This window comes from Manis javanica, chromosome 4, assembly GCF_040802235.1.
Source record: "Manis javanica isolate MJ-LG chromosome 4, MJ_LKY, whole genome shotgun sequence".
In the NCBI taxonomy this organism is placed as follows: Eukaryota; Metazoa; Chordata; class Mammalia; order Pholidota; family Manidae; genus Manis; species Manis javanica.
In genome coordinates this window covers 180,372,938-180,395,345 of record NC_133159.1, presented here as the reverse complement: position 1 = coordinate 180,395,345, position 22,408 = coordinate 180,372,938, and the positions used below count along the sequence as shown (strand labels likewise).

General features: G+C 55.7%; 2 protein-coding genes and 1 long non-coding RNA gene across 7 annotated transcripts in view; 2 read left to right on the top strand and 1 right to left on the bottom strand.

Moving 5' to 3' along the window:
- Positions 1–2,670, top strand: part of RBFOX3 (RNA binding fox-1 homolog 3) — a 425,191-nt gene extending 422,521 nt beyond the window's left edge. The window contains exon 12 of the mRNA XM_017643316.3: positions 1,247–2,670. Coding sequence (XP_017498805.3) covers positions 1,247–1,249 — 3 coding nt within the window. The 3' untranslated portion in view covers positions 1,250–2,670. The remainder of the gene's footprint in view (positions 1–1,246) is intronic.
- Positions 2,671–3,444: 774 nt separating this feature from the next.
- ENGASE (endo-beta-N-acetylglucosaminidase) lies at positions 3,445–14,706 on the bottom strand. Of its 5 annotated transcripts, none has more exons than XM_036997213.2 (14): positions 14,538–14,706; positions 13,045–13,112; positions 12,691–12,892; positions 11,621–11,769; positions 10,957–11,114; positions 10,296–10,444; positions 9,807–9,972; positions 8,724–8,827; positions 8,283–8,391; positions 7,891–8,081; positions 7,232–7,380; positions 6,671–6,779; positions 6,243–6,357; positions 3,445–6,066 (listed from the first exon to the last, which is right to left on the bottom strand). In XM_036997213.2, exons 1-14 carry the CDS (start codon positions 14,648–14,650, stop codon positions 5,650–5,652), a joined length of 2,199 nt encoding a protein of 732 aa, XP_036853108.2. In that variant the 5' UTR covers positions 14,651–14,706; the 3' UTR covers positions 3,445–5,649. The 5 variants fall into 5 exon arrangements, with proteins under 5 accessions (XP_036853108.2, XP_036853109.2, XP_073092125.1 ...); XM_036997214.2 differs by having other exon boundaries at positions 6,671–6,776; positions 14,538–14,703; XM_073236024.1 differs by lacking the exon at positions 14,538–14,706 and adding an exon at positions 13,973–14,503.
- A 96-nt stretch (positions 14,707–14,802) lies between these two features.
- On the top strand, positions 14,803–21,161 carry LOC118968154 (uncharacterized). The gene is made up of 3 exons (XR_005055652.2): positions 14,803–16,325; positions 16,878–17,080; positions 18,169–21,161. It is a non-coding gene; the product is annotated as an uncharacterized lncRNA (long non-coding RNA).
- Positions 21,162–22,408: the final 1,247 nt, after the last annotated feature.

Genomic DNA, 22,408 nt, shown 5'->3' with positions numbered 1-22,408 from the left:
CCGGGTGGGGGCTTCCCAGATGAGACTGTGCCCCCTTCTGACCGCCGCCCAGCTCCTCACAGGAGGAGCTGTCTCTGCCCTACGCACACCTGTCCCGCTGGAACTAAAACTAACATTTCTGATTAAAGTCTATGGACAACGTTTACTGCCAAAGTAATCACCAGTTCGCCCAGAAGCAAACTGCTGCTGCCCCACCGGCCTCGGGGGCTGGTTGGCCTCTGCTCTAAGACCTGACAAGTGTAGGAAGAAGTCCCCCCACCCTCCAGGCCAAGGTGATAGCTGACCCCCCGCCCAGCCCGCCTAGCAGCAGGCTCTCCCCGCTGGCCACCCTCCCCGGGGGCCCCTCAGTACCACCTGAGATGGGGTCCCAGCCAGCCTGGCACTGTTCATACTTGAGCTGCAGCACCACCTTCCCTTTCCCCAAGTTCGGAAGCATCTTTTAATCAGGCATTCAGAAGAGTGGGAGCCTGCACAGGAGAGCAGGTGATGCCCATGCCCAGGCTTCTCTGGGATGACCTCCCGCCGAGAGGCTGGGTGCTCAGCTCCGTACCGTTCCTGGGGCTGTGCAGGGCTCTGGGAGGAGATGCTAGCAGGGGCTTGTAGGCACAGCTGACAGTCTGGGGAACGTCTGGAAGAGTCTAGCCAGGACAGCCGGGGCCCCTGTAACGTGCCACAGCTGGGCTTCCGGGGTGTCGATGGACCCCTGCAGAGTGTGCGTTCCCGGACAGCCAGGACGTGACCTGCCTCCCGTTTCACCGGGGGCTTCCATTCTTTGCTGGGGGAGTGGACAGACCATGCCCAGGGTGCCCAGTCCCCTCTCCTCCCACTGCCCAGGGTACTACCTGTTCGGCTGTCCCATTCCAGGCCCCCACATGGCCCGTGCTGTGCCATACGTCCATCCATCGCGCCTGACCTCTGTCTTTGTCCAGGCAGGGCCAGCCAGGCCTCTGCCCGCTCAGCTCTTCGTGGAGCCCAGCCCGGGCTGCTGTTTGTCCTCTCCTGCCACCCTGTGTCCCCAAGTCCACAGCCTGTACCCGGAGTGTGTCTGCTTTCAATTCACCTTACGCGGGATGATGGGTTCCCAAAAGCTGGGCGTCGGGGCAGGTCTAGGAGCACCAGGATTCTAGGCCCAGGGCCCATGCCCCCCCGTCGGCCCCTCGGGGCCTCGGGGGCCAGGGCCCCTCACGGCACACCTGGCAGTCGCTCCTGTGAGACTGCAAGCCCTGCCTTTCTGTTTCTGTTGTAGTGAAAGCTCCCACCGTTTCCTTCTTGGACCATGAAGGGCAAAAAACAAACAAACAAAAAAAAAATCACAAAACAAAAAACAAAACAAAAAAAGATGTTAAGATCCAACCAACAAAAAGCCAACCAGACCGAGAAGCATCCTCCACGCCCATGTCCCGCTAGCCGGCGCAAACCTCCGCAGGGGAGCACGTCTGCAGGCTGGCGCAGAGCCCAGCCCCAGCCTCCAGGCAGCAGCACAGGTCAGAGCACCCCTCCCGACGCGGGCAAGGGCTCCGTCTTCTATCAAGTCTTCCTCCCCCGGCCCCCGACTCCAAGGCACATGGAGCCCAGCAGTGGGGCGGGCCGCAGGCCCGGGCAGGAGGAGCGGGCCTACAGGACCGGACCTTTGTTGACCGCCGCACCCAGGGGGTCCAGCTGGGCTGGAGCGGGCCGGGAGGGGGCCAGCTTTCCATTCCCAGGGCTCTGGCTTCGTCCCCATCACCTCCGGTGCGGCACTCCGGGCCCCAGCTGCCCCTCATGCCGTGCCGACACCCATGTCCTGCAAACCTGGAAGGAGTGTGCAGGCCGCCAGAGGCTGGCTGACCAGCAGCCCTGGGGCCTGACCCAACAGCAAGGGCTGATGTGGTTCCAGAACTGTGGGGTACCCAGGCCCCCTTCCTCATGTGAGGGGGCCCCTGGGCAGCCCAGCCAGGATGGACTCATGCCTGAGCGTGGAAGGCTGGGAGCCTTGGGGTCGAGGACTTGCTCTGACCGGCCATCTCTTACTCCCTTTCTGGAGGAGGCCCTGGGCCTGGTCTGTTGGTGGGAAGGCTGCCCTGCTGCCCACTGGGACGAGGCCTCCCCGCCCCACCACCACCCTGCGGAGCCCAGTCCTGCAGGGGAGAAGAGGGGTAGGCCAAGCCAGTGTGTGGCCACGGGGCAAGGCTGGAGTCACGGTGCTGTGGGTCTGGACGGCCACACCAGGGCAGGGAGCGCAAGGAGCAGGCCTGGGCAAGCCCTCCCCAGGTCAGACCCCAGGTGTGGGGAGAGCAGCCGGCAGGCAGCAGAGGGAAGCCCACGGCCAGGCAGGGAGGGCTGGAGCAGGGAAAGCAACTAACGGTAAGACACAGGCTCCCAGCATGGTTCCGGCTCGTGAAACTCGGCAAGTAAAAAACACGCCTCACTTTATATTCAGCATCAGCTCCTGGAGCTCCTGACGCGAGTGTCCTTTTCTAGTCCCGGTGTACATAGCCCTGCCCGCCCGCCGTCCACTGTACAGCACCCTGCCCTCCGCTGTGGGGCCCTCACCGCAGCTCCACCCAAGCCCGGCCCCTCCAGGCCTGCAGCCAAGGCTTCCTCCTCACCATTCCGTATGCTTCCAAGGTGTGACCACTCAAATCAACAGTGTTATTAAGATTATTAATAAAGAGTTCTTTCTTCAAACCAGGACAACTCTTTTTGATTTGGCAGCTCCAGGGCACAAAGGGTGGCAGGCATGGGAGCATGCAGACATGGCCTGGCGTGGGCCCAGGACGGCAGCTTGTCCCAGGATACAGCCAGCCTGCCTTCTGCTGAAGCCAGGTGGCTGGGGGAAGTCAGAAGACACTTCTGGGCACAAGACCCTAGAGCCCAGGCCTCCAGACTGCCCTCTCCCCACCCGGGCCCTGCACAGACTGGGCACTGGGCTCCCACAGCCTTGCTCTCCCTCCCCTGCCATACGTGTGCCACATTACGGGCAGATGACTAGGTAAAGGGCAGCCTTGGCTCCCTCACAGTGCTGGGCACAGCACACACCTCGCTGGAACAGAGGCACCCAGGAGGCAGAAGGGCACCCTGCCTGCTCCATATGGCACCCAAGAGCTGTGGCCAGCCACTGAGCAAGAAAGGCACAGAGCAGGGGCCCCCAGGGCGGCCAGGCTGCTGCAGCGGCAGGGAGGGCCTCCTGCCTCGCTCCCACCCACCACTGGCTCTGCCAGCTGACAGGGCCGCCCGGCCAGAGGAGCTGCCTCAAGGTGAACCCACTGCTCCAGGCTCCACTGGGGTTGCCCCATGCCTGGAAGGCTGGGGCAGAGGGGCCACCATCCTCAACACCCCCCAGAGGAGAGAGAACCAGGAAAGGAGGCAACGGAAAGCAAACAGCGTGCAAAGCCTTGGGCTCGGCGCTGGGATGGGCCCAAGGCCACACGAGCCACACTGTGACACATCCCACCAAGACAGGTCTTCGTTTCGCACAACAGATCATTTATTTCTGAACGATTACGCCCAACAGGAGAGCACAGGCCTCAACACCAACATGATTGTCCTGCACGTGAGCTCAGCCATCAGGGGGCTGCGACTGTGCTCCTGGGGGACTGGGGTTATGATTCGGAGCACTGTGCTCTCCTAAGCCTGCTCTCCAAACTGGGGGGAAATAATTGCCACTATAAATTTCCCTCCTCTGGATAAAATATTTGGGGGAACCAGAACTTAAAAAAAAACAGATGAAGTGAGAGTAGCCTGACTGCCGCCCGACTCCCACCTCTGGGGACACAGAGAGAAAGGCCTGGGCCTCCCAAACCCCAACCCTAGTTCCCTCTGGTTCAAAACAGAAGGGGCCCCACATGCTCCGGGGAACCATCAAAACCCACAGACCAGGCGGGCAAGCAGCTCCAAGCAGCAGCAGCTCCTGCCCTCCCGCCCCCTCCCCATCTGGGCCGCCCCAGATTCCCGGGGAGAACCAGTGATGGGGAACCTGCATTTCAAAGCCACTCAAAGCCACTCGGCAGAAATACCTTCCCTTCCTGCAGAAGCTTCTCACCCTCTCTGCTGGGCACACCCACTTCCAGTCCTGGACTGAGCTGGCGGGGCCGCGTGTGGGCGTGAAGAGCAAAACGCTCGTGGTTAGGTAAGAGCCTGGAAGCCGAGGGCCCCCGGGTCTCACCGTGAGAGGCACGTGGGCACCTGGGAAGGCAGGACGGGCGGGGGCAGACACCGGCCCTGGGCAGAACTGCTTCTGCTGTCCAGCAGGCTGACAGGCAGTACCCCATACCTCCCCCAATTCCAAGGACCAGGACCAAGGCGGTGTGGCCACACTGCCACCTGGTGGCTGCCACCTCACTACAACATAAAATCAAATTTATCCTGAGCTGAGCTAAGAGGCCGACCCTTAGGTGTGACCTCCAGCTGGGAGGTCACCCCAGAGTGGCCTAACCCGTAGCACCATTCCACAGGCCGTAGCACAGGTGGACAAGAGCAATGGTGGGAAAGTAGCCCCCATAATTGGCCCTTTAAGGCCTGGGGGGGAGATACCCCAAGAATGAGGGACCCTGCTCAGGTGTACCACAGGATCACCCAAGGCCGTGGGGTCAAGACCCCACCCCAGGAGGCCACGCTGGTGGCCCAGGTGTCAACAGGGAAGCTGTACGGCTGGAGAAGTCATCTCCAGCTCACGCTTTCCCCGGTCCTCGTGCAGAGCCACAGGTCAGCCTCAGCTCGGGCAGAGGGAGGAGGGCGCTAGAAGACAGAAGGAAGAGAAGAGGGGCCCAGCGGAGAGACCCCAGCATGGCCCAGTGTCTGTGCTAATACCTACTCAAGCGGCCTTCCCGGCCCTACGCCGGGAGGGGCTGAGAGGAGGCTGTGAAGGAACAGCGCCCCCACCAAGGCTCCCTGGGTCCCGCCAGGCCTCCTGCTGCCTGCTGCCCAGGCCTGGGGGGCCTCACTCACTGGGCAGAGGCAGAGCCGCGGTGCACACACTGCAAACTTTGCTTGAACCTATAACCCCAAAGTCACAGCCAAACACAGGGCCAACGGAATGCTCCAGAAATGGGTCCTGCTCATGGGGACAAGCCCACTGAGAAAGCCACCACACAAGGGGGTCTGGACTGCGGCAGCCCACCTTGCCCAGGTGCCAGTGCAGCCCATGCCAACCTGGCCCTGGCTCCCACTCCTAAGGGGAAGCAGGCCAGATCCCAGGGTACCACTTCCCAGGCCCCCACAGGGGCCCACCGTTCCACACAACACACCCCAACCAGCACCCCCTCTGCTAGCTCAGTACTTGTCCTGTCCTCAGAAGTGTCTTCCTGCCACAGTTTAAGTTCATTTCCAGTTGTTCCATCTATGGGAATAAAGGTCCCCATTCTCAGCAGAAGCATCTTCCAGTCAACTGGGAAACACCCTTTGTAGAATGTTCTGGACTAAACACTTCCAAATCCTTTCATTATTACCCAGGAACTATATCCTGCGGAAAGGGATTAGACAAAAACTGGGGTTCCAATACTCGGGGAGTCACTGACCCAGCAAACTGACTTCTCCGTTTCCCTATGAGCAGTGCCCACCAGAGTACACCTCAGCCACAGCCTGTGACCCAGGTCTTCCCGTCACTGCCTGAGCCCCAGTGCAGAAGAAGCCTTCGCCTTGAGCAGGGAAGCCCCGTGCTTTAATGTTCGTTCACGTTTGGGGCGTGGAGTAGAGCATGGCTGCCCTGCCCCACTCGGCCTGTGGCACCAGAAACCCCTCCTTGGTGACAGGCTCCACTAGGAACTCCACACGGCCATCCTGTCCAGGCCCTGCAGCTGCCACTGCCAGATCCACTATCCGATACTGGTTGACAAAAGCCAGGCCCAAGAGCGTGGGCTTCTCTGGCCCCGGCAGGCCCCTGCTGGGAGAGCCCCTTCCTGTCCCCAGGTAGCAGTGGACGCGGAAGGCCCGGGCACGGGGCAGGAGGCAGGACCAGTGCAGAGTACAGCTGAGCCTCAGAGCAGGGGGTCCTGCCCCCTCAGAGGCAGCCAGCTGCCAGCTCACATGTGAGACAGTGACAGCCTGCATCTGGGGCAGGGGGGCCAGCAGGCTGCTGGCATCCAGCACCTGGCGGAGGAGAGAAGGCTCAGCACAGCCCCAAGCCTGGGGGATGCGCCACTCCCCACCTCTGCCCCACTCCCCTCCGAGCAGAGTGGTAGGCCGGGCACGGCTCAGGACAGCACCCTGCCTCCTTGGCAGCAGACAGACCATCCCAGCCCTGAAGCAGCCCCAGAGCGCCTCACCTGGATCTCTCCAAGGCGGCAGACAAAGCTCTCCTCCTCCTGGCTGCCTGGAGGCCGAGAGAGGTGAACAAAGAGGTCCTGCAGGAGGCAGCCCTGAAGATTCACCTCATAGCAGCTGGGGGAGGTGGGGGAGGCTGGTCACAGGGGCCCGCCTCAGTCAGCACCTCCCAGGCTGGCTGTTCAGAGGCCCCGAGCCGCAGCAGGAGGGGAGAGCCATCCCAGAGTGGACCTGTAGTCGGTGGGAAGCCCTGGCCTAAGGCACGCCCTTGACTGCTCCCGGCAAGCATCCTGGGTTTGTGTCAGGGAGCTGCTAAGACCTGGGGGACTGGCCCGGGGCCCCTCCACCCCCCCCAGATCTGGGGCTTCTCAATGGAGAGCCCCTCACTCAAGTCCCCACCACAGTGTAGCCGTCCCCTGCTGGGACTCACCGCTGGACCCAGCCCCTGCTGAGTTGCTGGCCGCAGTGGCCCACCCATCGGGTCAGCTTGATGGGGGGCACCTGAAGGGGTCGGGGCCTGTGCCTTGAGTTCATCTCTGCTGGGGAGGAGCCACAGGACTTGAGAATGAGGACGGAGTCCAGAGGAAACCACACGGGGGGTGCTCCCTGAGCAGAGGAGCCCCAGGGAGCCAGCAGGAGTCCATGGCAGCCCCAGGCATGCATGACCACGGGGCCGGTGTGAGACCTCAAAGTGGAGAGGCCCAGAACAAGCCACAGCCTCACTCTCCTGGCTTCTTCCCATGCCGTGGACGTCCCCCTTCCCAGGCCACAGCTGGTAGGGGCCCCGCTCCCCGGGTCTCTGCAGCCAGAGACAGTGCTGCCCCGTGGGCCAGAGGTACGCTGACAGGTGAGGAACCCTGTGCAGGCCTGCAGCACATGGCGCCAACGACAGCAGTGGCGGGACTTGCCCAACACCGCCAGCACCAGCTTCCTGGCCCCATGCACCGATTCTCTTCACTGGGGAGAGGTGCCAGCCAACCCCGGTCCTCACCGTTCAACGCCGAGATGCCACCAATGTGACAGCTGTCTGCATCCCCTGTGGTGAGCTCCAAAGCTACCCTGACATCCGAAGGCCCCTCGAGCTTGTATACCATGGACAGGAAGACTTTGGGTGGCAGTGGGACGTGCAGGGAGAACAACCTGGAGGAAGGTGCAGCGATGAGAGGCCACAGAGGCCTGCTGGGAGCCCGGGGGCTCCGGGTCACAGCCACCAGCTCTCCCTCCGGAACAGGGAGGGAGGCTGGGGTGCCCCCGTCCTGCCCACGGCTGAGGACAGCCTCCCCCAAGGCCCGGTCATTTCGTGGTTACGAAATGCCATGGATTCCCCTCAAAAGAGGTGCCAGCGCAGTCAAAGTCACAGAAACAGAAAGTAGAGTGTGGGTGCCAGGGCAGAGTGGGGGCAACTCCAGTCTGCAAGGTGAAAGGGTTCTGCAGGTTGGTGGTACATCACACAGATGGCTAACACCACTGGGCCATGCACTCAAAAATGGGTGAGATGGGAAAGCATGTATCATGTGACTTTTACAACAAAAAGAAATCTTGGTTCTCCAGCCTCATTCTGGCTTCAGCTGCCCATCAGCCCAGTTTAACGAACGTTATGAGTGACGGCAGAAGCGGGGACACCCGCGCCTCCCCCTACCATGCACCCACCTCACGGCCACGTTTCCAGCCTCGGGCGGAAGCACCCCCCGGATCAGCAGGGAGCTGCCCCCGTTCCAGGCGTCCGCCAGGCAGCAGAGGGTCTTCACCCAGCCCCGCCCATCCTCGGTCAGCCGGCGCTCTCCGAACAGGGGCTGCAGTTGCTGGGCACTGGGGTGGTACCAGGGCCCCACCGCCTCCTCCTGAAGGAAAAGGCAGATCAGCAGGGGGGCTGGGGCCAAAGGAAGCAGGGTGCGCAGGACGGGATGAGAAGGGGCAGAGCCCCCTTCGTGTAGCCAGGGCGCCTCCCACCTCCCCCAGGTGAGGCCCAAGGATGCAGAGGCAGCCCCTTCGCCTCGACCAGCACCCCACTGCCCTGGCCCCTGGCGTACCAACCCACACACCTGACCATAGCAGACTCTTCGAGTGCCCATGCCCAGGCAGAAAGAAGTGACAAAGGGCAAGGAGCAGATGCTGTGGGTGGGCAGGTAGTGTTCCAGCAAATTCCAGAACCTGCAGAGACAGGAAGGCAGCAGCTCAAGTCCAGAGTGAACTCACTCGTTAACAGGCTTTCCTGTGTCCCTCCCGGAGTGCCAGCAACACCCCCACCGGGAGGCGCAAGTCTGCAAAGTGCCCCTCACAATCCCCACCCTTCATCCTTCCTGCTTAACTGGCCTCCAGGACCCTCCCACCAGGAAGCAGAGCCCTCCTCCTGCCCTAAACCACCCTCTCAACTAAAAGTCAGTGGAGAGCAAGGCTGGGCTACTGTGAGAGGCCTGAGAAATCACTGGAGACCCCACCCTGCCATCAGCCCATGCTAAACCCCTGGGATGGGCAGGACTCACCTATCCTGGTTCTGGAAGAAATTTCTCTTCTCCAAGCACTCGTACACCCAGCCAGGCGCAAACAAAGCTGCCGAGAATCCATGCTTCCGGATCAGCTCCAGGGACTAGGGAGACAGCAGTCGGGGTGATGCCCTATCCAGGCAACGCTGGGCACATGAGCACACAACAGCGAGCAGACACACAGGCCAGCCTGGAGACGGGAGGCTGGGCTGGCGACTCCTCCCTCCTACACCACGTGGGGCTTTTAGGAGGCATCCCCAGTGGTTCCACATGCGACCAGAAGAGGGTGCTACAGCAGTGGTGGGGAGAAAGGCATGGAGGGAAATACCCAGGCGGGCAGGTGCCTGCAAGTGGGGGCACTACCCAGCTCCGAGGCTCTGGTTCAATACACCTCTCATTATGGTAACAGACTCACAGGAGGTGGAGAGAATCTTCACTTACTGTATTAATCTACTCACTTAAAGCTTAATGAATGAGTGGGAACATCTCCAGAGCACCAGGACAGAGGCAGAACTGGCAGCCGGGGACACGGGCTGGCCCCCACCCACCCCACACTGGGCGCACAGCCCCGGCAAGCCCCCTTCTCCCTTCTCACCACCGGCAGGACCTGCCTTGCCTGGACTATCTCCCTGGTTGTTCAACCAGCAGCTCCCCAAACAGTGGGTGTTTTCCCTTGGTCCTTAGCCCCGGGCTGCCGGGGAAGGAAGTGCTGCAGGACGCCTCCAGAGTTCCCCAAGTCCACCAGTGGCTTAAATGTCGGCTCAGTGCCTTTCAGGCATGCAGCCTGAGAAGAAGTAAAAGCTAGCTGGAGCAGGACCAGTGGTCGGAGACGGTGCTCCTTTCCATTAACACCCGTAGAAAGAACCACCTGACTAGAAGTGGGCTGAAGCCACAACTCTAGGGCACAGCGTGGCCTTAGGACAGGTCACTGATGTTTCATGGTGCCTCGGTTTCCCCACTCTGGGGAGAATAACTGCTGCCTCCCTCTTGAGATGGGAACGGAGGAGGGTCCACAGGAACTAGGCCCTCCAAGGGCACGCAGGCCACTGTCCCACCTCCTCGGCCTCAGACGCCACCACCCACCTTGACCGTGTCGAAACGGCCGCCCACGACGTTCCCCCGGGCGAACACATCCACGCCCACGTACACGTCGGCCAGGCGCTCCCCCGCCAGCCCCAGCATCCGCTCCAGGTGCTCCTCCCGCCAGTTGTAGTTGGTGAAGAAGCCATCACAGGAATCAAAGAACACCCTGAAAGGAGGCAAGGACCAGATGCCCCGCCTGCAGTCGCAGCCTTCTCCCCAAGACAAGTGTCCACACATAACCCAGCCTGGGGCTGCCTCCAGGGCCCGGGAAAGAGCCTGCTCCTAAAGAGCAGGGACCCAGCCCATGAACTATGGCCTTGGCACAGCGCCAGCTGGCAGGCATTACTTCCATGTGCTGGTGGCCAGGACACCGGGTAAGTCTGCCTTTGCCCTCTTTTCACCCAAGGCAGCTGTACGTGCCACGCCTCCGGGAGACAGACAGAGCTCCTGCTTCTCCCAGCCCAAAGGGCTGCCCGCCCCCAGGCTCACCTGTTGTGCTCATTCAGTTCGTCTTGCCACTTGAGCTGCCCACTGCTCACCACGCTGTCATACCAGAGCACCAAGCCCGCGGGGACCTGCTGGTGTAGTTGAGCGGTCAGGTACTGGAGGAAGTGGGGCATGTTCTCCACCGCGGCCAGCTGGAGAGGGGATCAGGACAAGACCCTCCGTGAGGCCCAGAGATGTCTGTCATGACAGGTGCCAACACAGGACAGATGGGAGGACACTGAATCCCAGGGACAAACAGGTCCACCATGGTTCCAGAAGCCCCTCAGCCCCTCAGCCACTGAGGGGAGGGTCCAGCCGATGTCTAGCTCTCCTCCCTTTCTGAAGCAGGAAGGACATGGGCACAGTAGTCAAGAAAGGACAAGACGCCATGACAGGCGAAGGCGGAGCAGTGTGACCTGGAAGGAGCCGGAGAAGCAAAGCTCACCCAAGCAAGGTTCCCAGACACGAGGCTAGACCAGGTTCGGTCTCATTGCACAGTAATGGACGTGGCAGAACGGCCCTAACTGGGATGTGGGAAGTGGCTCCAGCTGTTGGAACAGGGGACGAACCTGGGCACACACCAAGGTGAGGCCGAGGAAAGTGGTGGACAGACACCGCATGGCGGTAGGGGCTGGGCAAGCGCCAGGAGAAAGGCCATGCTCACACTCAAAGAGTTCTCAATGTTGATCAGCCAGCCATCAAAATGGAAAAACTCAGCGATCAGGACCAGCTGGTTGGCCACTGCCTGGTAAGAGCGCTTGTCCCCAGCCAGGAAGGATTCACAGAGCTGCCCACCGTCCTTCCACTCCGTGATGAGAGTCCCTGCCAGGGCAGGAGAGAAACGAGGTCAGGCGTGGGAAACTAGCAGCATCAGTACCTCCTGCAAACTCGGCCAGGCATTCAAATTCCAGGCTGGTGCTCGGATCCCAACTGAGCCAGACACCCTGGAGGCTGGGCCCAGCGGTCAGTTAAACAAGCCAATACGTGACCGAGGTTCAGGCAAAGGCTTGAGAAGCTCTACTTTGCCCAAGAGTTGGCCACATCCAGCCACCACCTGCTTTTGTCATTGCAATTTACCCGGAACATAGCCATGCCCACCTATTTCCCACTGTCCAGAGCAGCCACTGTCTTGCTAGCAGCGAGCTGGGCATGTGTACTACCTGGCCCTTTTCAGGATAAGCATGCCTTTGTCTGTCCTAACCTACCAAGGCAGCCCCTAGGTGAGTGAGGAGCTCTGCTCACTAGAGGCAGGAAGAGCCCAAGCCCCTTCATCGCTGGATCACCCGGCGGGGGTGCTAAGGAGTCAGAGGTGAGACCTTGGCTCTTACCCAGCACGCAGACCCCATGCCTGTGGGCAGCATTGGTCCAGCCCACTGGGGGGATGGTTACCGTGTGGTGACTGAAGTACACAAAGATGTCAATATACTGCCAGTGGTAGAAGGAATAGGGGTTCTGCACTGCTGCACCCTGAATAAACCTGGGGGAAGAAACAACAAAGTAAGGCCCCAGGAAACAGAATGAGGACGTGGTGACCTCAAGGTGGAGAGAGAGAGCAACGCTGAGGAAAGCCACCCTTCGGTGCTGTTCATTCGGCCCTAACTGAACGCTTGCTGTGCTCCCGGCACTGTGTACACACTGGGCCAAGAGGAGGACGGCCACAGGCCCCACAGCAAAGGATGAGCCTGCAGGGAAGTGTCTTCACCAGGCTGTGCAGCCATTCGCCATCAGACCCGACAGACTAGCAGGTTTAGACTCAATGAACCGATGTAACAGTATGGAAGGAAAGAGAAGCAGGGGGCGGCTGCGAAAGCTCCAAGCATCTGTAGCCAGTGGCAAGCGGCTCCACCAGGACGCAGCCCCACCCATGCAAAGTAGGGGTTAACAACCACATGAGCTGCCCCGGGATTTCATCACCTGCCTCTGCCACCCTGACGGCCGGCTCTGACTCTAGCCTCCCCACCAACTGCCATGTCCAAGATTGCTTTACAGCCGTCTACGATCCTTCACCTGACACCACAGCACCTCTGGAGGAAACATCCCTGGCTGGGAGGGGGAAGGAGTGTAACTGAGCATCTGAAGCCAAAGCCAACAGGCCAAGAAAGGAGTCGGAGCTACAGTGAGGAAGGTGGAGAAAGAAATCAGGTGAGAACCATGTTTCGGGGCACCACCTGCAGGCCAGGCCCCTGCTAGGCCCTCCCCAACCTACCAGGCCTCACAGCTGAAAGAGGTGTGAGCTCTCACCCACCACGATCCTCTTATAGATGCAGCGCTGAGGCCCGAGTTCGTCTCCCAGCCAGCGCTCTTCCTGCTGCGGGCACCCTCCCCACCTCCATCCCTTTCACCACAGGAAAACCAGCAGCAACAGGTGGGGCTGGCAGCGTCCTGGCAGTGCCCTCACTTGTCATCCAGGTACCCGCCCATCATGTCATGGCAAAACAGGGTCCGGGGCCTCCGGCTGCTCAGAGGGGGCTGGCGACACGCACAGGGCTCCCAGGCCACGTTAAAGCTGTCCTCCACGTTGGGCGTCCATGCCAAGAGCTCCTCCAGTGAAGACAAGTAGAAGCTGAGGGGCTCGGTGGTGTCCTTGTCATAATATCTAACTGGTCAGAGAAGGGAAATAGTAGGAATCAATGGACTGTGGGAGAAATAGACATGCTGTGACAATAACTGAGAACCTAAGACAGAGGGGGCAGCCCTGCCTGGAAGCCCCACGTGACCCACAGACAGCGCGCAGACCCTTGGTCCTTCTCACCTGGCAAAGGGTCGGGGGTAAAACTGACCACTTCACGGAAGACTGCTTCTTCTCGAGCCTCTTCGGTTCTGCGCACAGAGAGTTAAATAGTTTTTTAATCAAAGGGTGAAGAAAAAAAACACTTAGAAGCAAAGGGAGGAGGCCCCAGGGAGACATGCAGGGGGAGATATTCTCTGGCTGGGCTTTCAATGCAAATTATGCAAATATGTATCAGACCAGAGGCTAGTAGGTGTTGATTGTCCTACAGCAGACACAGGCCAGCCTCTGCTTTGACATACATGCAAATAATACTGTGAATAAACACTTTGCCTCTGTGACACCCGTCCAACATTAACCTGCAGAGACCAGTTATACTTCATGGGGTCAGCAGGGTTTGCTATGGCCGCGGGGCAGGAAAACTCAAACACCTAGGAAGTTTAAGGCCCGAGAGAGCAGGAGCCAAGTGTTCTCTGCACAGGTCCCTGAGTGTGCTCTGGGGAAGCCTCACTAACTCCCCAGCCCATGGAGGGTGGTGTGGGAATGAGAGCACCTTTGGTACACTGAGTTGGAAAACCCTGGATAAATCTAAACCAGACATCTTACTTAAAAAAAAACAAGGATTATTATTATTATTAGAGCATGACAAGACGCTGCAGCACCATTTGCTGGCCATGGGCTTCAAAGTTGAAATTCTCTACATCTACCAATGTCTCAGGCCACTTCTTCGTCAATGGGGTACCGTCGGCCAACACCCCACGTTCGTCCAGGGGTCTGCTGCCACGGCTCCGTCTTTAGGATCTGTCAGGCCTGAATACCCACCCAGGACCTCCGGAATGGGGTTGGGGGAACCTCAGAATCACAGGAGTGGGTGGAAGGGGTGAGACAGACTGAACTAGAAATGCAGCAGAAATGCTCCTTTCTGACTTCCGTCCCACCACACTCCTCCAACCTCTGCTTGTGATTTCTGTACCCTTCCGCAGCCCCTCCAGCAGCTCTCGGACAACTGTCCATGTCGCCTTGGTCCCATTATTCATCCACCAGGAGGGAGGCATATCTCAACATTCTCCCATCCAAAAACGTCTTCCCCATCGGCCATTCGCTTTCCACCCTGGTTCTGTCTGAAACACCACCGGGCAAAGGCCTGGGCCCAGAGGCGCACGCTCCTCCCTGCCACGCCTCTGCGTCGTGCCCACTGTCCCTCGGACCGAAGCACGCTCTGCCTTCTCCACCCACTGAGGTCCTCCTCCCGCCACCGGCTCAGGCGTCCCGTGCAGGCGCCCCTCCCGTCCAGCACCGACAGCAGCGCTCCCGTCACACGGCCGGCCTCCACCGAGCAATTACGAATGCCTCGCCAGGCTCCTCGCGCCCTGCACGGCCAGGAGAAGACCCGAGGCTGCCGGAGCTGCCCCGCGCCGGGCGGGGTGACCGGGGCGGGGCGTGCAGTCGGTCACCGAGGTCCTGCGCCCAAGAGCCTCCCGGGCCACCCTCAGGGGTGCCCGGCTCGCTCTGCCCACCTCCTCCGCGGCCGTCGCCCCGGCCGCCGCTGCCGCTCCGGGGTTGCGGGCGCCCGCAGCTGCCGTGCCATCCGCCGCGCAGCCGCCCGGGTGGTAGACCCCGCTGCCTCCATGGCGCCGCCGCGCCCGCCGCCGCCCGCCGGCCAATTGCAGGCCCGAGCCCGACCCCCGCCGCTGCCCGCGGGCCAATCGCAGGCCAGCACCGCCCCCGCTCGCTGGCCAATGGGGACTGCTCAGCGAAGCTGCCCCGCTCCGATTGGGCGCCGGCGGAGTTCGGACGCGCTCTGTAGGTCGCTCCGCGGCCGCCGGAACTTTATAGCCGGAGACGTGCGGGGCGGAGCCGCGGCGAGGAGCGGGGACTGATACCAGGGGCGCCTGGTGCGAGGGCCCCTGTCCTCACCGGACCCCCTTTTTCAGATGAGCAATCCCCGACGGTCACAGTCGTATAGTAGTAGGCTGTGCGAGTGAGACCTGGACTCGCTTCCTCTAAACCCTATTCAGGGATAATTTTCAGAAAAAGGTGAAATCATAATTCTCATTCAGGTATAACTATGGACCAGCGCTGAAGACTGTTCTACTCATTAATCAGCGAAGAAACCAGACAGATGTGACAACCAGTTCAAAAGGGAATCGAAAAAGAAACCCGTTTACAGATGGATAATATTGAAACAAACGAGTATGTCGGTGGAGACAGAACCAGTTTTTCCTCAGGGTGGAGACGAGGAAGACCACCCACCCGGACAGCTGCACGTGGTGAGCGGGCAGAGGAGGCATCGTTTTCCACCCAAGCACACATGTTTTCTACTTCCCCAAACCTGCCCTCTGCGGTAACTGCGGGGTCTCCCACGCACACAGGGCCTGGAGGAACCTCAGAGATGGCACCTCCCAGCATCTTGGGCTCAGAGGAGTTCAGGGTAAATGTTACAGAACTGAGGCCTGAGCGGCAAGAAGCGAGGAGACGCTGGAAGTTTGAGCAGGGCCTGGGAGTCCGGACTCAAGGCTGGGCCCCACAGGGCGGAGTTTGGGCCAGCCTGAGGCACGCGTCACCCAGCCCCCAACACCCCTGGGTGCAGCTGCTGTGCGTGCCTTGTTGGATGGGCCTCCTTATTATGGTTGCAGACTTTGAACTTTATGGGCCCCAAGCTTCCATACACGCTGAGTGGGAAGATGACTAAGCTGTGGAATATGGTTCCTGGCCATGCTGCAGGGAGAATGGGCCGCTTGGGAGTTGGAGGCAGTGACCCAGGGTGGGGACAGATTGCAAAGCCCTGGGAAGTTTTCAGTGAGAAAGGGGAGCAGAGCCACAGAGTTCAGTGTGGCTGCGCTCATGGGAGCACAGATGACACGGAGTCTTTGTCTGCATTCAACCAGGTGTTCCCAAGTGCTCACCTGCAGTGTGGTGGCGAAAATTAATAAACTTTTCATCCTAAGAATTAAACATGGTTCTTAGAGATACTTTAAACATCCCCTGGGCCTTCTTTGCTCCTCTCCGCAGTATTGGCCTCTGGTCTAGGGGCTCCGGAAGGTACAGGTCACCTTGCACACCCTCCCTAGGACAGGGGAGAGTCATTGCAGCCTGTGCATTGGCCCCTGCTTGCTGCCTTCCTGGCAGCCCCTGCGGCTCCTGGGAACCAGAACAAGCCTGGAGGTCCCCATGTGTGCCTTGAGCTCTCACTGTCACCCCGTTTGGGGCTTCAGACCCCTCTGAGGCCTGGCTAGGACTCTTTAAACCCTAACCTTTCAGGGTTTCCAGATAAAATACAGGACACCATTAAATTTCGATTCCAGGTAAGTAGCAAGTGGAATTATGGGAGATGCTTGTATTAAAAAATTATTTCTCATTTATCTGAAATTCAGAATGAACTGGGATCCTTTATTTGCTAAAGCAATCTGACAGCCTTAACCTGTGAATCTGCATTGCACCCTTGCTGTAGTGCCACCCTGACCCGCTATGAGTCCCCTCTGACCTCTCCTGGAGGACTCTCAGCTGTCCTGTGCTTGTCCACACCAGCGCAGGAGACCAGGCTGGCTCTGGAAAGCTGTGCCTGGCCACCTCCCTTGCCTGACCATACTGTGCCAGCAGCATGGTGTTGCCGCAAGGCCCCGCATCACCTGTACTGGCTAACTCACCTGCCCCGGCTGGCCCTGCCTGGAAGATCTGGGCTCACAGCTGCCTGCTCTGCCTTCCCCCAGCCTCCTCCTTAAGGCTTCCCCTAATGTCCTGGGGCCAGAAGCTAGAACCAGATGAGTACCCAGCTCCACCAGCTTGGTTGTTGAGAGACTGAAGGGTGTGGTGGGAACTAACTGTTCCCAACATCCTTTTCTCTCCTTGTACTTTAGGAAGAGAAGCCCCATGTTTTAGCTGGCTATGGCTGCCCTGATGAAGATAACGTCCCCAGCAGCCCCTACTGCTCAGAGGGGCCGAGCAAGCAAGCTCTGGCATGCCAGACAAGGATGGAAGTGACGGGTACAATTCCGGCTGCACCTGCAAAACAGAGGGGCGCGCCCTCTACTTTTTCTTCCCTGCTTCCTACTGGCTGCAGGTGGGTGTGTGGCTGGGATGCAGGGAACTGCATCTGAGACTATACGATGGAAGCCATGTGTGGAGAGCACAGAGCAACAAGAAAGAAAGGGCCTGGGTCCCCAAGAGCAGCGACCACAGCGTTGCCCTGGACTTGTGTCTGGATGCTGACATAAGGATAAACAGATGTCTGACTTAAGCCAATACTATTTTGGTATTAGGAGCTGAATCTACCTACAGCAGGGGGAATACAGGAATTTAGAAAAACCTCTTAGAACAATTGCAAGGTTTCCTCCCCCCCTCTCTCCCTCCTTCCCTTCCTTCCTTTTTTCCAAAAACTTATTACCCTATTCTTCCTCAGTGCATTCCTTCTGCAGTAAATCCCACTTTCCCTTCGTTCATACAATGTCTCAGGCCAGCTGGGCGCAAACGAGCCTCACATCAAAGCCTTGAACCATCACTCCATCTTATAGAGGTCTCCTAGGTGCTTGGCAAAGGCTTAATGAATGAAAGACACGGATGCAGCCTCTGGCCCAAGCCACCCAACAGCTTTTACACCCACTGAAGGCTGCGCCAGGCGCCTGCTCCAATACCCTGCACCGTGACCTGCCCCTCCTGGCACATTGCCTGCCTGTGCACTGCCACGAACACACACTCACTCTGTAGCAAAATGGCCCACCTGGGATGCCCGCCCTTACCAGGGTCCCGTGTTATTATTGTTATATTATTGCAGCACAAACATTACATTCATTTTCTCCTTTTAAAAATTTAAAGCAATGCAGATAAAATGAATGCTCCCTTTAATCCACCTTCGTCTTGGTTTCCCTGCCTCCCCCTGTCCTCCAGATATCCCACCAGTTCTCAGTTTGGCCTCTCTCCTTCCCGATGTTCTAAAATACTTCTCTGCACCTGTGTGTTCCTGGAACTATGTAACATCGTTGGTTTTATGATGATAGCATCATGGTGGACTGATATTTCTGCCTTGTTTTTTCACCCAGTAATATTTTTGACACTGAGTCATATGGATTTCTAATGGTTCTCATTTGTTCATTTTTATTCTGATTTAACACACTATCATTTTAACGTGTCGCCGTGTTTTCTCTTTTTCAGATCAACACAAAGGAGTCGAGTTGCTAATAGTTATCTTATGAATAGTTTTCAGTTTTAAGTCACTAACAAACTGCCATCTCAAGGGGCGCTCCGGCTGGCGTTCCCCCCCCCAGCACCCGGTGAGTACAGGGAGACACTCCCACAACATCTTATAGATACAAGGAACTTCAGGATTTTTTGCTGACTCGTGGGTGCATGTAGGTGTCTCACTGCTGTTTTAACTTGAGTTGCAAACTTCCAGTGTTGGTCGGCCGCTTGGAAATGGGTTCTGTCTTCCGTGACAGTCCTGTTGGGACTTTCCCCATTCCTTCTGGGTGGTCTTCTCTAACCCATGTGTAGGCGTCTGTCATGTATTGTGGCTGCTACTATTTTACCCCTTACATACAGAAATGGAGCAAATTCGTGTGCTGCTTACCTTTGAACTGGTATCTTGTGGTACGGGTGGTTTTTTTTGATATGGTCCCTTTTATAAACATTGTCCTTTATGGCTTGGCTGTTTCCTCCTGTTCAGGAGGGCTGTCCTGACTTTAAGGCCACAGAAACGTTATTCTGCATTTTTAGCTAATAACTGTCAAGTTTAGTTGTCTTTGTTTTGTTTATTTGTTTTGCTTTTTTACATATATGACTTTCAGATGCCTTTTGAGGGTAGTTGTTCAGTATTGCATCTTCCTTCTTGGTTATTATCTATTCAGATTTTTCTCTTTCTTCCTAGGCCAGTTTTGCTAATAAATGTTTTCTTAGAAAAGTGTCCATTTCACCCAGGTTTTCAAATGTGAGGTATTAAATTGTTTCTGACCATATTTTTTCATCTCTTGGTTATGACCCCTCTTTAATTCCAATTTTATTTGTCTGTGTATTCTTTTTTCTTGGTGCTTTTTGCTGAAGGACTATTTTATTTGTCCTCTCAAAACACAAGCATTTTGTTTTGTTCTGTTTTCTGTTTGTTTTCTGTGTCCTTGATCTCTGTTTTTATTTTCTTTCCCCTTATTTTCTTTGGATTTATTTTGTTGCTCTTTTCTGCTTTCAAAGTGGACAATTTGGTTCACCTATTTTTAAATCTCTCTCATTTCGTATGAATGCAGTTGAGAGGATGCCCCTGGCCTCTGGGAATGGCTTGCCCTGTATCCGCGGGCTTGGGCCTCCACCACTCCCACGACGATCAAGTTCTAAATACTTTGCTGTTGTGTTAGTTCCTCCCTCCCTCATCCAAAACAGGCCTCAGTTTTGCTGCAGGAGAATTCATTGGCCTTTATTTGCTGTTATACTTAGTGTTTTTGTATATTTCTCAAAATGTATGTCCCAACCCCAAACTCATCCTCCCTTACTTCCTAGAAGCTTCTTTGTTTTGCCTTCACCTTCAGATCCACGCTGAACAGGGACTAGATTTTGTTTACCAGGTGAGGGAGGAGGCCGCGTCTTATTTCTCCTCAAACAGACCCCCAGCATCTGGTTTCGGAAAGACTTCCATCACCCAGTTCTCTGCAACTCCTTTCTGGAAAATCAAGTGTTCATGTATGCTTGAGTCTGTTTGGGGCTCTGTGATACTATGATTTCTAATAAGAAATGTACATTTGGTCTCCATTTCTGGCACAAAGCTCCTAAAAACCTTTGGAATTTCCTAAGTGATAAGAGCCAGAGAAATGTATTTTGTTATTTATAACGAGCCCTTCCAGCCACACAGAGTTTGTGTGAATGAGGTGACGCTTGGAAAGCCCCTAAGAATAGGGACCTGTTGCCAGGGAACTAGCCTCCATTAGAGAGCTGGGACTTTCAGGGCCACCCCCACCATCTCCGGGGAGGGAAGGGGACAGGGACGGGAGATTGAGCAAGTCACTAATCTCCAATGAATTAATCAATCATGCCTATATAATGATTGATAAAAATCTCTGAACTACCGGGTTCGGAGAGCTTCGGGTTGGTGAACCCACCCAGGTGCTGGGAGCAGGGTGCCCGCCCAAGGGAGCGTGGAAGCTCCTCGCCCCTCTCCTCCTCCCTGCCCTGCATCTCTTCTGGCCGTTTCTGAAATATGGCCTTTGATGATTATAAATCTTGTGTGCAGCCAGCCCTGCCTTGGTGTCTGCTTCTCGGAGGGCAAGAACCAACATACCATCCATAGATTTAGATTTTATGTTTCTCTTAATAGTATTTTATAGTTCTCCACGGAGAGGTCCTACACATCTACTGTTAGATTTACTCCCAGGTAAATGGCACTTTGTATGCGGCATCTCTGATGGATCAGGTATGACTGCCCATTATTTTCACCTCCTCCCAACAAAAGATGGCCTCTGCTCCCGGCCCTTCTCTGGCTGACCAGGGGAATATGGCCCGGGTAGCTGTGAGGCACTGCTGAGCCTAGGCCCCGGGAGGTCTTGCAGCCTCTGCTCTTACCCTCTCAGCCCCCGTGCTGAGAACGCTGAGCAGCAAAGACGCTGGGATGGAAGACAAGGTGGGGAGAGAAGCCCAGACAATTCCAGGCATTTCAGCAGACGCCCCAGGCACGTGACTGAGGCCACCTTAGGCCACCCCAGCCCCAGCCCAGCTGCCAGCCGGATGAGGGCACCCTACCAAGGCCGGCAGAGAGGCACCTGGGCAACCTACAGAATCACGAAAAAGTCACGAAAAAGTAATGAATTGGGATTTTTTTTTTAAGATACTGAGTTTGCCAGTGGTTTGCTATGCAATTAATAACTAATCCAGTATGTGTTTTTAAATTTCATTTTCCGTTTGTTGCCGGTACAGTGATGTTCCAATATTGACCTTGCATCCATCAACTAGGGATACTAATCATCCGTTTGTAGGTCCTTTTGGATTTTCTGTGTAGCGTATCAACTGTGAATAATGGCTGTTTTATTTCTTCCTTATAGCTTTTATTTAGTTTTCTTTCCCTACTGCACTGGCTCTGACCTCCAAATCAATGCTGAATAAAAGCATCAAGAGGAGAATTCTTGAGTTCTTGCCTTGCTCCTGTCTCCAAAAAAAAAAAGCTTTCAACGCTTTACTGTTAAGTATGATATTTTTTGTAGATACTTTTGCAGATGTGTTTTATGAAACAAAGGAAATCCTCTTTTATACCAAGCTTACTTACCAAGAGTTGTAATCTTGGGGATGATGAATTTCATCAAACATTTTCTCTGTATCTTGAGATGATGATATGATTTTTATTCTTCATTCTGTTGATTTTTACAATGTTATCCAGGACTGTCGTCCCAGAATACACCCAATCTGTGATGTATTCTCTTTCCTATTGTAGTTCCTATTGCTGGCATTGGTTTGTTAATGTGGTGTTTAGGATTTTTTTTCCAATGTTTGTGAGTGAGGTTGGCCTCCAATTTTCATTTCTTGCAATTTTCTCATAGGGTTTTGGAATCAAGATTATGATCACTTCACAAAACAAGCTGGTAAATAATCCCTTTTTCTCTTTCCTGAAAGAGTTTGTGCAAGATTAGGGTTGTTAGCTCATAAATATTTGGTAAAGGTTACTCGTAAAACAACCTGAGCGGAGTAGTATATTTTCTGGAAAACTTTTTAGCTTTTTAGTTACAGATTCTATTTGATACTTTTAGGACTGTTCAGATCTTCCCTTTCCTCCGGTATTAACTGGAAATTGTGTTTTGGAACAAAGACATGTATGTTTAATTTTTCAAATGTATTATCTAAACTTATTTCTAATATTCTCTTGTTTTCCAAGCATCTATAGAGATGTTTATTTTCTTTTCCTATTTCATTAGTTTTTCCTTTTATTGTTGTTGCTCCTTTTCATTTACTTTGTTTGGGTTTAATTTGTTGCTCTTTTTCATAACCTTGAGGTCATTGCTTGTTCACTGATTTCCATCCTTTCTTCTTTTCTAATGTTGCAGTAAAAGCTACTGTATATTACGCATGGCTTTATAGTAAGTCCCACAAGTTTTGATAGATGTTTTTTTTATTTTAATGAACTTCAAAATGGCTTTTAATTTTCTTATGATTTATTTTTAATCCACGGGTTATTTAGAAGCATATTTTTTGACTTCAAACATATGGAGATACCTTTTGTTATTGACTTTTAGCGTAATTGAATTGTACTCAAAGAGAATATACTCTACGTGATTCAATCCTTTGAAAGCAAGACTCGCTTTATGGTTAAAACATGGTCAGTTTTCTAAAAGTAGTCCACGCTCACCTGAAAAGACTGTGTTCTGCAGTTGGTATTCCCTGTACAACCATTAAGGTAAATTTTCTGATCATATGGTTCAAAACCCTC